The sequence below is a fragment of the Glycine max genome, chromosome 16, assembly GCF_000004515.6.
Source record: "Glycine max cultivar Williams 82 chromosome 16, Glycine_max_v4.0, whole genome shotgun sequence".
Lineage (NCBI taxonomy): Eukaryota > Viridiplantae > Streptophyta > Magnoliopsida > Fabales > Fabaceae > Glycine > Glycine max.
In genome coordinates this window covers 25,308,738-25,321,608 of record NC_038252.2, presented here as the reverse complement: position 1 = coordinate 25,321,608, position 12,871 = coordinate 25,308,738, and the positions used below count along the sequence as shown (strand labels likewise).

Genomic DNA, 12,871 nt, shown 5'->3' with positions numbered 1-12,871 from the left:
TAAGAAATTACAACATTCCTTTCTCATTCACTTTTCCACAGATACACCAAAATCCCAAATAAAAGGACAATAAATTAAAGAGTAAGTAGAAGGAGAGATATTGGAAATTGCTTAGAAGATTATAACTGCCATCTTGTAATCCTTTATAAGGGAAAAGTGTCCCCTACTTCAACTATGGTCACATGGAAAATAGATTCCCTAACTCTTGATAAGGCAAAATTTTCTCCCACTTCAAAGATGGTCACCTGGAAAATAGGAAGAGAGTGGATGAGAATTCCTCTCAAGTCTTAATAGTTTGCTTGGGAAATGAGAGTCTTAAGTGGTAAACATAACATCAGGTTCTAAATTTTTTTCTAGATTCCCCTAACTATAAAAGTTAGAAATAGATTTGGACTCCCAAATTAAGCCCACCCAAAACATTCAGGTCCAAGGAAGATAAAAGAGGCTTGGCTATATAAGCTTGATCGAATTACTAAATTTCTACTTGTGTATTTAGTTAAGAATATTGACTAATCATGACTAGACTTTGACCTGATGAAATGGAAAGTGCTGGTTAATTAATCATCAAATCAAGCATTTAATTCAACAAGTTACCTATAATTGCACAATCCCAATTCACATTCTGATTCAACAAAAAGCACGAGCATAGAGCATAGGATTGAAGAGGAGGCAGAGGACGCGGAGAAGAAGGGTATTATTAAGATTTTAAAAATTTATCACCAAAATCTTAATTCCAAAATCATCTTTCTTCTTAGGTTATAAATTCCTTATTCCTTTAACTAGCTTATACTTTGACTATTTGGTTAATACAAAAGTTTATTTTTCACAAATAACATTAAGTAACTTATTTTGATAAGCTAGCTTATAATAGCTTAGGAAAAATAAGGTAGTTTAAAAGTTACTAGCTTTTTTGCTTTCAATTTTATTGTTATTATTTTGTTTGAAATTCTCTTTTATAATTATATTCAATTTAAAAACTTTTTTTTACCTTTCGAAAAACTTATTCAATTTACTATTGTTACATGCACAATCCAGTCAACTCATCAATTATATCGTCACACCATTTCTTAAGGTTAAAAATTATTTAAATCATATAAACTTTATAATTATTTATTGAATTATTTTTATTTTTTTAATTATATAACCTAATCTAAACAGAATTTCAAATACATATAATTTTTTTAAAACTGATTTATATCATGTATGGTAGTTATGAAGGTTTTTTTTAATAAATACACATTCTCTCTCCTACTTTTTTCCAATCTACACTACTCTACAATTTAATTACCAATATACACTACTGGGGACTTTCTATCTCCTTTTTTTAATTTAAAATATTATAAAATATAAATATTATATTATATAATTTTTTTAATTGGTTTTAAAATTATTTATTTATTAAATTAAATTTTATAATTTTATTTTTTATTTTTTTAAAAGAAAAAATATACAGATAAAGAAAAATAAAAAAAAATTGAATAAAATTATAATACAATTTTTTAGTTACTTTGTATATACTTTTGTAGTTAAATTTATGTGTTGTTGATATTTTTGTATTATGTTCGTTAATTAAAAAAATAAGAAAATTAGTTAGTAGTATTAAAATAAACTAAAAAATACAGTAAAAAAATAATTGATATGTCTATCATATACAATAGACATAAAATTTCAAACAGTAGTAACTGGTATATTGAAAATATCTTTAAAAATATTTATTGAAAATATCTTTAAATAAAAATATATTGAAAATATCTTTAAAAATATTTATTTAGCAATTATTTTTGGCTTAAGTGATAATAATTGATATTTTTATTATTTATAGCTTGCAGATATGAAAAAAAAGATTAAAATATCCAAAAGATATTGATAATTGCTAAATATGAGCTATTTTTATAATAAAAATATATTGAAAATATCTTTAAAGATATTTAATTAGCAGTTTTTTTTTGCTTAAATAATGTGAATTGATATTTTTCTTATTTATGACTTGCAGATATGAAAAGAAAAGCAAAACAAATCCAAAAGATATAAAAAATATAAAGGGAGTCAAGCCAAGGAGAAAAGACATTGAGTCTTAGAGCACTCTCACTACTACTCTCTAGCCAGAGAACTCTTCCTCTCTTTTCTGTTATTATCTCTATCCCTTTCTTTACCACAATGACTCCACCTAAAGAAATTTCGACCATCATTTACCACAATGGTCACATTGCACACGACTCAGTTTGTGGATCGATGTACACATCTGCGAACCCAATATTTATATACGTCAATCGTTCTATTACGTTTACACAATTCATTCGAAAAAATAAGAATCGTCTCCCTACTTGAGCAACTGAAAAAATTGTTCAATTGTTATTTTGTGTCCCTATTTCATTTCATCAGGGTCAAACACGTTATATTTCAGCACAACTACAAGACAATGACGATCTCAGAAGCGCGATGGAAACAATTCTTTAGAATCCACAATTGAATTCTACCGAATTCTATGTTGTTACAAACCTTATTCCTCAACCACAACCATCATCACCATAACCCTCATGTCCACAACAACAACTATCACCCCCATAACAATTACCGTATAACAACATAGACCTCAATAATCTAGTATCTTCATACAACAACCTTGAAACACAAGACTCCTTTGACATTTATACTTCATACACACAACTATTATCCGAAAATCCATCTTTTTTTGATGCCCAACAAAATCATCCTTCATATCCCTTTACACCACCTTCACAACAACTACAAACGCAAACATCAAACCGAAATGAACATCCCATCACTAACGAAGATCTCATTATACGATTTCATGATGAAAACATGGATGATTTTAGTGAGGATGAGGACCAACAGTTCTTTGATCACATCAATGAGGATAGCAATGACCAAAGTGATGACCAAAGCGATGACGAGGGTGTTGGCAGACCAATGACACCTCCGTCACCTCCATTGCAGTATCACCAACCTAGGTGTCCAGTAGACTTGAACTTTGACCACCTACCACACTACATTGATCGACACCATTTTTTTTAGCAACAACATAATGTACAACCACCAACAGGTGCACTTGAGGTTGGCATGGCTTTCGATGAAAAAGCACAATGTATTCGAGCAGTCAAAGAATACAATATAAGAAATCCTTTTGACTGCAGAAAAATTTACTCTGACCAGAGAAGGCTAAACTTCGTGTGTAAATTACATGAAAATGGTTATACGTGGAGCTTAGGCGCATGCAATTCAAAGAGACATAGCAAATGGATTATCAAGAGTATCAAAGGTCATCACACTTGTCTCGCGCCAATGCTCAGACAAGATCATCGGTAACTTGACAAACACGTCATAGCACAGATCATCCAACCAATTTCAAAATAAACCCAACCGTCTCCATCAAGACATTGATTGCAGAGATCAAAACGTTCATGAATTATATCCCATCCTACAAGAAGACATGGTTAGCAAAGCAAAGAGCGTTGGAGATGATTCATGGAAACGGGGAAGAATCATATGCCAAACTGCCAAAACTTTTGGGATCTTTGCAATCTTCTGTTCCCGGGACTGTGATCGCTGCTCAAACAGAATATGTGTATGACAGAGGAGAAATTGTACCAGACAAAAGAATGTTTAAACGTGTCTTTTGATCATTTGGTTCATGCATTAAAGGCTTTGCATATTGCAAACCCATAATACAAGTAGATGGTACATGGCTTTACGGGAAGTATACTAACACACTGTTGATAGCTACCGCACAAGATGGAGCTAACCATATCTTCCCGATTGCCTATGCCATTGTAGAAGGGGAGGGAGACAACTTCAGCTTTAGGGTTTTTCTAAAGAATTTGTGAAGACATGTTACTCCACAAATTAACATTTCTCTCATATCAAACAGACACCCCTCAATTATAAGTGCCTACAACAACCTAACTAACTTATGGGTTCAGGACACATCCCATTTCTTTTGTCTGTGCCACATTGCACAAAGCTTTCTTCGTGGTAACTCAAACTGCAAACATTTAAAAAAAAAAACCACTCTTGCTGGCTGGTGAGAATTTATTTTATATATTCTTTAAATTTTACTTTCAATTAAATTTTATAACGTAATAGATTGATTGAATATTTACAGGTTACGCATACACTGAGAAGATGCACTGGCGACATCTTGGGGATATCCGTGCGAATAAGCCAAGTACAGCTAAATGGCTTGATCAATTACCCAAACAAAATTGGGTACTGCTTCGATGAGGGAAAACGTTGGGGACATATGACTACCGATTTGTCTAAGTCTGTTAATTCCATGTTAAAAAACACAAGACATTTGCCAGTGTCATCGTTGGTTGAGGAGACTTATTTCAAAACCACACAACTTTTTGCTATTAGAGGTCAACAAACTCAGGCAATGATCAACTCTAGCTCACAATATTCTGAAGTCGTCTCTAATGCAATGAATAATGGTCAACAAGAATCTAATACACACATTGTAAATGAATTTGACAGACACAATCACACTTTTATTATAACAAAGACTCAATCCCCACTTCAAACACCCAGACCACCTGAAAGGTTTAGAGTAATGCTACAATCCCAAAAGTGTGATTGTGGTAAATATCAGGCTAAACACTTACCGTGTTCTCCTGTCATGGCTGCCTGTAAATCTGTCAATGTTGATCCCATAAACTATGTGTCGATGCTATCAACTTTACAACACATTTTGCACGTCTACGAGAACTCCTTTGGTTTACTGCCACCTGAATCAATGTGGCAAAAATATGAACGAGATCAGTGGGGTCCTGATCGAAGGAGAAAGAAGGCTGCAAAGGGTCATCCCGTTTCAACTCGCATTCCTACTGAGATGGACGAAGAAGAAAAAGAACAAGAAAGTAGAAAAAAATGTGGAATTTGCCGGCAACATGGTTATAACAGAAACAATTGTCCTAACATATGTCCATCTTAAGTTTTTTCCTTAGTCAAGTGTAATTGTTTTAGTATTTTATTGATAATGCAATATAATGTTATTCTACAAATAAATTGTTAAACAAAAAGTCTTCTCATTTTTAATTAAATCTAATGACATAAACAAACTAATTATATTCAGTAATATAATTATATTAAAAATAATTCTATTAGAAAATTCAGATTTTAAATAAAAATATTCACCTAAAAAATATGTTAAGTAAATTAAATAATAAAACAAAAATAATTATATTTAATAATATCATTTTCTTTAAAAAAAATTATAAAACAAAATTATAAAATTTAATTTAATAAATAAGTAATTTTAAAACCAAATAAAAAAATTATATAATATAATATTTATATTTTATAATATTTTTAATTTAAAAAAAACAAAAAGGAGAGAGAAAGTTCCAAGTAGTATATATTGAAAATTAAATTGCAAAATAGTGTAGATTGAAAAAAAGTAGGAGAAAAAATGTATTTAAAAAAAATCTAGTTATGACTTATGAATGTGAGAGATACTATACATCCAAGTTATTTTTGTATAAATAGAAAAATAAATGTTTAAGAAAATTATAAAAAATACTTTATTTTTTGTTTTAAAATAATATTATTAAAAAAGTATTTAAATTTTAAAAAAATTATTTTAAACAATATAATTTGAATAAATTTTATTTTATTTTATTTTATTGAAAAAAAATTAAAAAAAAAACTTGATTTAAACAATATGAATAAAATTACCGGATCTTTAATCATTTTCTTATAATATAAAATTTAAAAATTATTATCCTACTCTTTTAAGAATATAAATTATTATAAATGAATTCAAATACAAAAATATTAAATGTCATTTTATTATTATTATTAAATCCACGATTAGACAGCTCATTAAATAAAACATGCATAGTTTACATCACTCGAACAGATCTTCCACAAAAAAAATCCTGAGAAAATAAATTTGAAACCACTTTCACACTCATTTTCATTCTTAGAAAAACTTTAAAAACCATCTTCAAACCGAATTTTTTTTTAAAAAAAAATGATTTTGGATTTTTTAGAATTTACTTTTATTCCCGTCCACATATGCCGGTGCGCACAAACAACTAACCACAAAATAATGGCTCAAATATTTTTCACGTGTTTAAAAGACCAGATTAACAGGATCCACACAACAACATGCATACCAACCATCAAAAGGACGGTACCAATGTAACAAGATCCACACAACATGCCAACCCCCAAAAAAATGTAATTAGTGACTCTCTAATTAGGGAGGGACAGATCCACACCAGGTGTTCGAGAAAAATTAAGTTAGCTGACTATAACAATTACAACTTGACTATTACAATTACAACTACATCGTGATTGTCTAGGAACAAGTTAGATTTTTAAAGATTATCAATTTTCTATAATAGAAGTTATTAGCAAAATTAAGTTTCTTATGTATAGACAAACGCACCTGTTGCATTTGTTTTAACATCTTGATATAGGTCTTCTTGTATTAGAGAGATTTTTTATTTTCTTTAAATGCGGGTAAGTCACATTTATTATTATATCATTTTAGATTTAATATAATTTACATTTTTCAAAAAAAAAAAAGGATGATTAGGGACAGAGAAAAAGTATGCTGAGCAACCAGAAACTATTATTAACAACTCTACATCCCAATGGGAGACATCTCTTGCTACAATTACAAATTAACAAGATGGAGATTACAACACATAAAAATACAACACGCCAAAATACCACATCACTGAAGCAGTAAGCCTTAAACAAGAGGATAACACAACACACAAACTGATTTTCCCTTTTTTGGAAAACAAAGAGAACTCTAATCCCAAAAGTGAGGCTCCTGTTTACCTCCACCCTCTAATTCAAGTCCCTCTGTACAATCTCCATAACAGAAAATGCCTCATGCGAAGCCAATATTCAATGAATGCCAACCAACCAACCACATGCTTCTGGGGAGCTGGATTTGCTCATGGAAGATGCCAATCATCACTTTATTTTACCCCCTCCCACCATCAATACCAATTTTTTTAGTTATTTTTGTCGTTATCTGATGATTCGCTTATTAGTCTCTAACACAAGTTAATTGTACTTTGGCCAGCTCATTGGACAATTGTAGATATATCCCTGCTAGATCTGTTGTATTTCATGTGGCTCTTAACAAGTTGTCCAGCTGCAATTGCAGACATGAGTGATAGTTCCCCAGCTAGGACTGAACCGGCTACAATGGTGGCCAGTAGCCTAGAATTTGCACCGGGAGATTCTTTATTGGCACCCTTGACACCAAGTAAATTAAGACATGCTGACTGAGATGCGAGTTGTGTGCCGCCTCCAACAGTACCAACCTGAGAACCACAAGGAGGATGTTATCATTATCCTGAAGCTAGTTATGCTTATGGGTGCAATTGAAAAAAAGGAAGGAATTAAAGTAAGAATAAAACAGGTTTAGTTGAATTCATTCACAAAGAACATGGTGATAAGTATGCCATGTACAATACTCACTGCAAGAAATAAATGCTTTCCTTCCACTATCTAAGGTGAGAAAAACAGAATGCAGACATAGAACAATGACAATGAAAAAAACAATTTTGAGCTAAAACCAATTTCACATAAATATTGAGGGCACTGAATCTTAGATTTTGATGATATTTTCTTCTAGGAGTTAAATGCAAGGTCCAGAGATAGGCAAAGGACCAACCCACCAGCCCACTACCTTGATCATGTGTCAATACAACCGTGCAAGGCATGCTTATATGTGTAATGGGGGACCACCACTTGCACTTGCATCTACTAATTCAGACGAATATCCACTTCATAAAATATGAACTATACTCTACCTAAAAAGGACAACACCATTTAAGATCAGAGAAACAGTGGTACCTCAATGGAGGGCATGGTCACCGAAACGTGAAGGTCCTTGCCATCATTGATAGCTTCCATCATGGTGATGCAGTGAGAACTCTCCACATTCTGGGCAGGATCCTGACCAGTGGCAATGTAGATAGCAGACACAATATTGCTAGCATGAGCATTGAACCCACCAAGAGCACCAGCCATGGCTGAGCCCGTAAGGTTTTTGAGCATATTAAGTTCGACCAGGGCCTCCACACTGGTTTTCAACACCTTCTTCACAACATCCTCCTTAATTATGGCCTCACACACCACAGACTTGCCACGCCCTTCAATCCAATTCACGGCTGCGGCTTTCTTGTCCGAACAGAAATTGCCTGATACAGAACAAAGGGTATGTGACAATTTCAGCAACTGCTTTCAACCATGGCAAAAAACAATGTAGCAAAAACACATATAGAGGGCCATGTTTACCAGAGATTCCAATAACATCCATATCAGGGAAGTCATCCTGAAGAAAATCAAGAACATTTTGAACACCTTTTGACACCATGTTCATCCCCATGGCATCACCAGTGCTGCATCGGAATCTCATGTACAGATTCTTGCCCGCAATAGCACACTGAATGTTCTGCAACCTGGCAAATCTGCTTGACCTGCGCATGTCCATTAAACGATAGCACATTAAGAAACCATATTAATTATGACTAGCAATAATTCTCAAAAACACAAAGCCATAACATTTCCACACATGTAATTACAAGAAATCCTACAATCAACAAAAAATAAAAAATAAAAATGTAGCATATTCCTGTCAAAATCATCAAGACACGGCTAAAATTCATGTGTTTGACAACCCGTTGATTTGCACTCAACGTGGCTTCTAGAAATAACAAATAGTTGCTTTTATGTTGATTTTACTGTGATTTTACAGTGAACGTGGATTCTCAATTTGTTACCAAACACTCACTCAACCAACTTTAAACCAACACAGCTTGCCCATAAAACATTTTCAGTCAAATTGCAAAAAAAAAAAAAAAAACGTAAAAAGTAAAAAAAAAAAAAAAAAAAAACAAATAACATTCCATCACTTACTATCATTTCCTAATCTTCACACTACATAGTGAAACCTCGATAACAAAACTCGTAACAAAAAAGGTTTCTCACGAAAGTTGAAAGGCCTAAGATTTTAAGACTAATATCCCTTTACTTACTATTTTCTTTCCCTAAAACATGGTTTCGGAAACTTCCTCAACCACATCGCAATCATTGGTGGTCATATTCATTATTCACACCAGAGCTATTAGCCCGTGGTTTTGGCAATACCGACGTAAAACATCGCAATCGCAACTTAACTCTCTTAAAAAAAGAAACGTTTTGAAAGAAACTTGAAAAAGAAATTAAAAAAAGCGCGTTAAAAAAAAAAAACTGTCCTTCCACCAAACTAAAAAGCGTTGGAGAAACAGAGAAGAAGAGAACAATACTTATTGAAAACGACAGCAAGCGAATCGAAGTTGAGAGGATCCTCCAAGAAGAACTTCAACTGCGCGGCGCGCTGAGCGGAGGGTAACCGAACAACGGGTGCTCTGGTCATGCCATCTCTGAGCAACACCGAGGAGGCCCCACCGGAGACGTGGATAGCTTTGCACCCTCTGTTGGTGCTCGCAACGAGACACCCTTCAGTGGTGGCCATGGGCACGGTGTACTCCTTCCCGTCCAACAACAGTGGTCCCGCTACTCCCACGGGGATCTGCACGAACCCTATCGGCATCTCACAGCACTGCCCCAATATTGAGTCGTAGTTGAAACCTTCCAGGGGTAAACCTGACAGGGATCGGGAAGTCAGCCTCTGCACCACCTCATGCCTGATGGCCGTGGCCCGGCGTGTGTCGCCGAGCCGCGACTCGAGTGAGTAGGATGGGATGGAGCCCGACACTACGGCTTGTACGATCTCCTCGTCCTCATCCGAGAACGAGGAGATGGGGACTGGGCTGTCCACTTGTGGTTCCTTCGTCACGCTGTGGATGGCCTTGGGTGATAGAGGGAATTGGTTTTGAATTTTGTTGGGGAGCAGGCAGGAGGAGTCCGCCAGCGCCGCGGGGCATGGGCCCAGGGCGCGGGAGTCCTCCTTGAGGATGATCTCGTCGTCGGATAGCTCGTCGAGGGAGGCGCGGGAGGCAACGCCGAAGAAGCCGAGGAGGTAGACGGCGGAGGCGACGAGGGAGACTATGGCGGCGGTCTCGGCGGGGCTGACGGCGTGGAGGGGAGTGGCGGTGCGGATCTTCTCGCGCCAGCGGTGGAGGAGGAAGTACGCGACGGAGAAGAACACCCCGAAGAAGAGGGCGTTGGTGAGGTAGAGAGGCAGAAGCGCCTGCGATTGCGATTTCGAATCGGTGGTGGTGGTGGTGGTGGTCTTCAGCTTCTGGGTTTGTCGGTGTTCGCCGGAAGAAGGAATGGGTCTTCGGTGAACGTCCATTTTCCGATGAGAACTGAATCTACGAAATGCAGATGCAGAAAACGAGGGAAAATGGAGAACCCAGAAGCTGGAGGGAGAGATTAGGAGGTTCGAAGGAAAATGAGAAGAGAAGAAAAGCAGAGGGAGGGAGGGAGCTAGAAATGGGAGTTGAGATCCGTTGGAATTGGAGTTGAAAGGAAGAGCTTGAAATTAGAAGGTTTTTTATAGAAAAAGAGATAGAGGTTGCCGCGCAGCACCGTTGCCCACGCGGAGAGCGTGCAACCCTTGTTTATCGCACTTATTTGCTTTTTTATTCTCCGCGCGATTTGGTAGAGTACTTTATCAAACACATGTGATGATTTCGTTACTCCACCATTTTATTAATGTTTATTATTATTTTATTTCTTTTTTATTATATTTTTCTGTTATTTATTGCTGACCTTTTTTTCCCGAAATTTATCAAACACATGTGATGATATTGTTACTCCACACATTTTATTAATATTTATTATTATTTTATTTCTTTTTTATTATATTTTTCTATTATTTATTACTGACTTTTTTTCCTATTCATAAAATTTAAATATAAAATAATATTTATTTCTTTTTATAAAATTCAATATATAATATTTCCTGAGTTAATTATTTTTTGTCGTGTTTAAAAATTCGATTCAATCCGGTCCAATCAGTCCATTCGGAATCTGATGACATAACCAAACCGATTTGATTCGACTCCATCAACCATGTATAAACCCAACTATCCCCTTGATTTTGGAAACCCAGGTTTTTTGCTTAAATAAAATTCAAAATGGCGTCATTTTAATCAATCCTAAAAGAAAAAAACTTCAAAATGACGTCATTTTGTCAAATAATACGGTCTTTACGCTCATATTCAGTTGAGAAGGGTCGAGAGCCTTCTTTTCATCTTCATGGCCACCAGTCCACCACACTCTTCTTTTCTCTTCGGCCGCACCGCTCGGCCCCGCCACCACACTGCATCGCCACTCAAATCCAAGAACCACAGGTACTCACTCTTTATATCCTGTTTTTTTTTTCCTTTTCTCGGTGTGTGTCTTCTACTTCTTACACTTAACACATTTTCTTTTTTTCTCTAAATCAAACGCGCCCTTGGCTTATCTTCTTCTTGCTCTCTTTTATCAATGGTCATTTTTTTAGCCAACCGTGTTGAATGCTTATTCGTTCTTGCAGAATCTTGCTCGGCATTGGGGTAAGTTTTACTAGTGCTATTTAAACCAAAAGATAAAGTTGATAGTGTTGAAATTTTATATTTCAATAATTAATTAATGTGGGCTAATATTATAAGACAATTATATTAGCTATTTATCATTGGTGGGTTTTATTTTATGTGATCAAATTAAGTGAGTCCGCTAGACAACCAAATCAAATGATATGGACTTAAATGAGCAGATGTCAGTGTTGACCCATTGGAAGATAATGAGAACCCTATTAGGTTAACACACTAGAAGAAGACTATGGTCTCCAATATATCAAATCATATAGTTTCTCTTCTCTCCATCTGAAGAGTTACAAAGGTCCTATTAAGGAATAAAAAAGATTTCGATTGAGGAAGAACCATGAAGCCACTGGTTACCTACAGATTCAGATTCCATTGCGTTTGTTGATCAATCATTATGGATCCAAGTATTTCTAAAACTCTTCCTGATAATCTAATGTAATGTGTTCTTGATGATTATTGATATTTTATAAGAATCCCCTAAAGAATAATCCAACAAGTGGCATCAGAGCATGTTTATTACTGTTAGATTATTAGGAAAGTTTTTTTTTTTTTTGCAATAAACTGATTTAAAGGAATTGGGTTTTTTTTTTTGTTTCGTCAATAATAATAATAATAATAATAATAATAATAATAATGTTGCTTTGAAGTTTCTCCGGTCTCCAAGGTGCATTACACAAACATCACAAACATAAATCAGTACTAAGAAAATATTTTTATGAATAATCTTATTATTTTTTTATTTATACAAAATCCTTTAAAGATTTCTTTTAGGAATTTATACATGATTTTTTTAAATTCCTTTCATAAATTTGTGATAACATTATTTACGGATGCAATATTTACTTCGAGTAGTTTAAGTATAAATCACTGATAGCATTAAATATAATTTAAGCATATGATATTTACTTGTCGTAATTAATGTTTTATATTTTTTGCTATCATGATTGAGTGTAAATTTAGCAGTAACAAATCCTTCTCATTTATTTGTATGTCTAGTATTTTTTTTAATTAAATTGTTTGACACGATATATTGCAAAAATAATCCCTATTGTGAAAATTGATTTAATTAAAATTGCATAGATTTTGTATGAAATTATTTATGCGAATTGTGTTCGGCCCAAAAAAAGACGCAATTTGGCCAAATAATATTTTGTACCTGTGATGATAAATGTGTGACAATTATAAAAGTATTTTCATGTGAATAATAGTTTGTCCAGAGAAAGGCTATTATTTGGCATAATTTATTGTCCATATTTGATCATTGAATTAAGAGTACCAATTACAAATTAATTTCTCTAGGAATTAATGTTGTGCTAGTGCAAAATATTTGCATGTTTTGTTATATA

At 34.1% G+C, this 12,871-nt stretch overlaps 1 protein-coding gene across 1 annotated transcript; it reads right to left on the bottom strand.

Moving 5' to 3' along the window:
* Positions 1–6,578: 6,578 nt before the first annotated feature.
* LOC100815480 (3-hydroxy-3-methylglutaryl-coenzyme A reductase 3) lies at positions 6,579–10,614 on the bottom strand. The gene is made up of 4 exons (XM_003547838.5): positions 9,297–10,614; positions 8,287–8,468; positions 7,843–8,189; positions 6,579–7,307 (listed from the first exon to the last, which is right to left on the bottom strand). Exons 1-4 carry the CDS (start codon positions 10,286–10,288, stop codon positions 7,065–7,067), a joined length of 1,764 nt encoding a protein of 587 aa, XP_003547886.1. The 5' UTR covers positions 10,289–10,614; the 3' UTR covers positions 6,579–7,064.
* Positions 10,615–12,871: the final 2,257 nt, after the last annotated feature.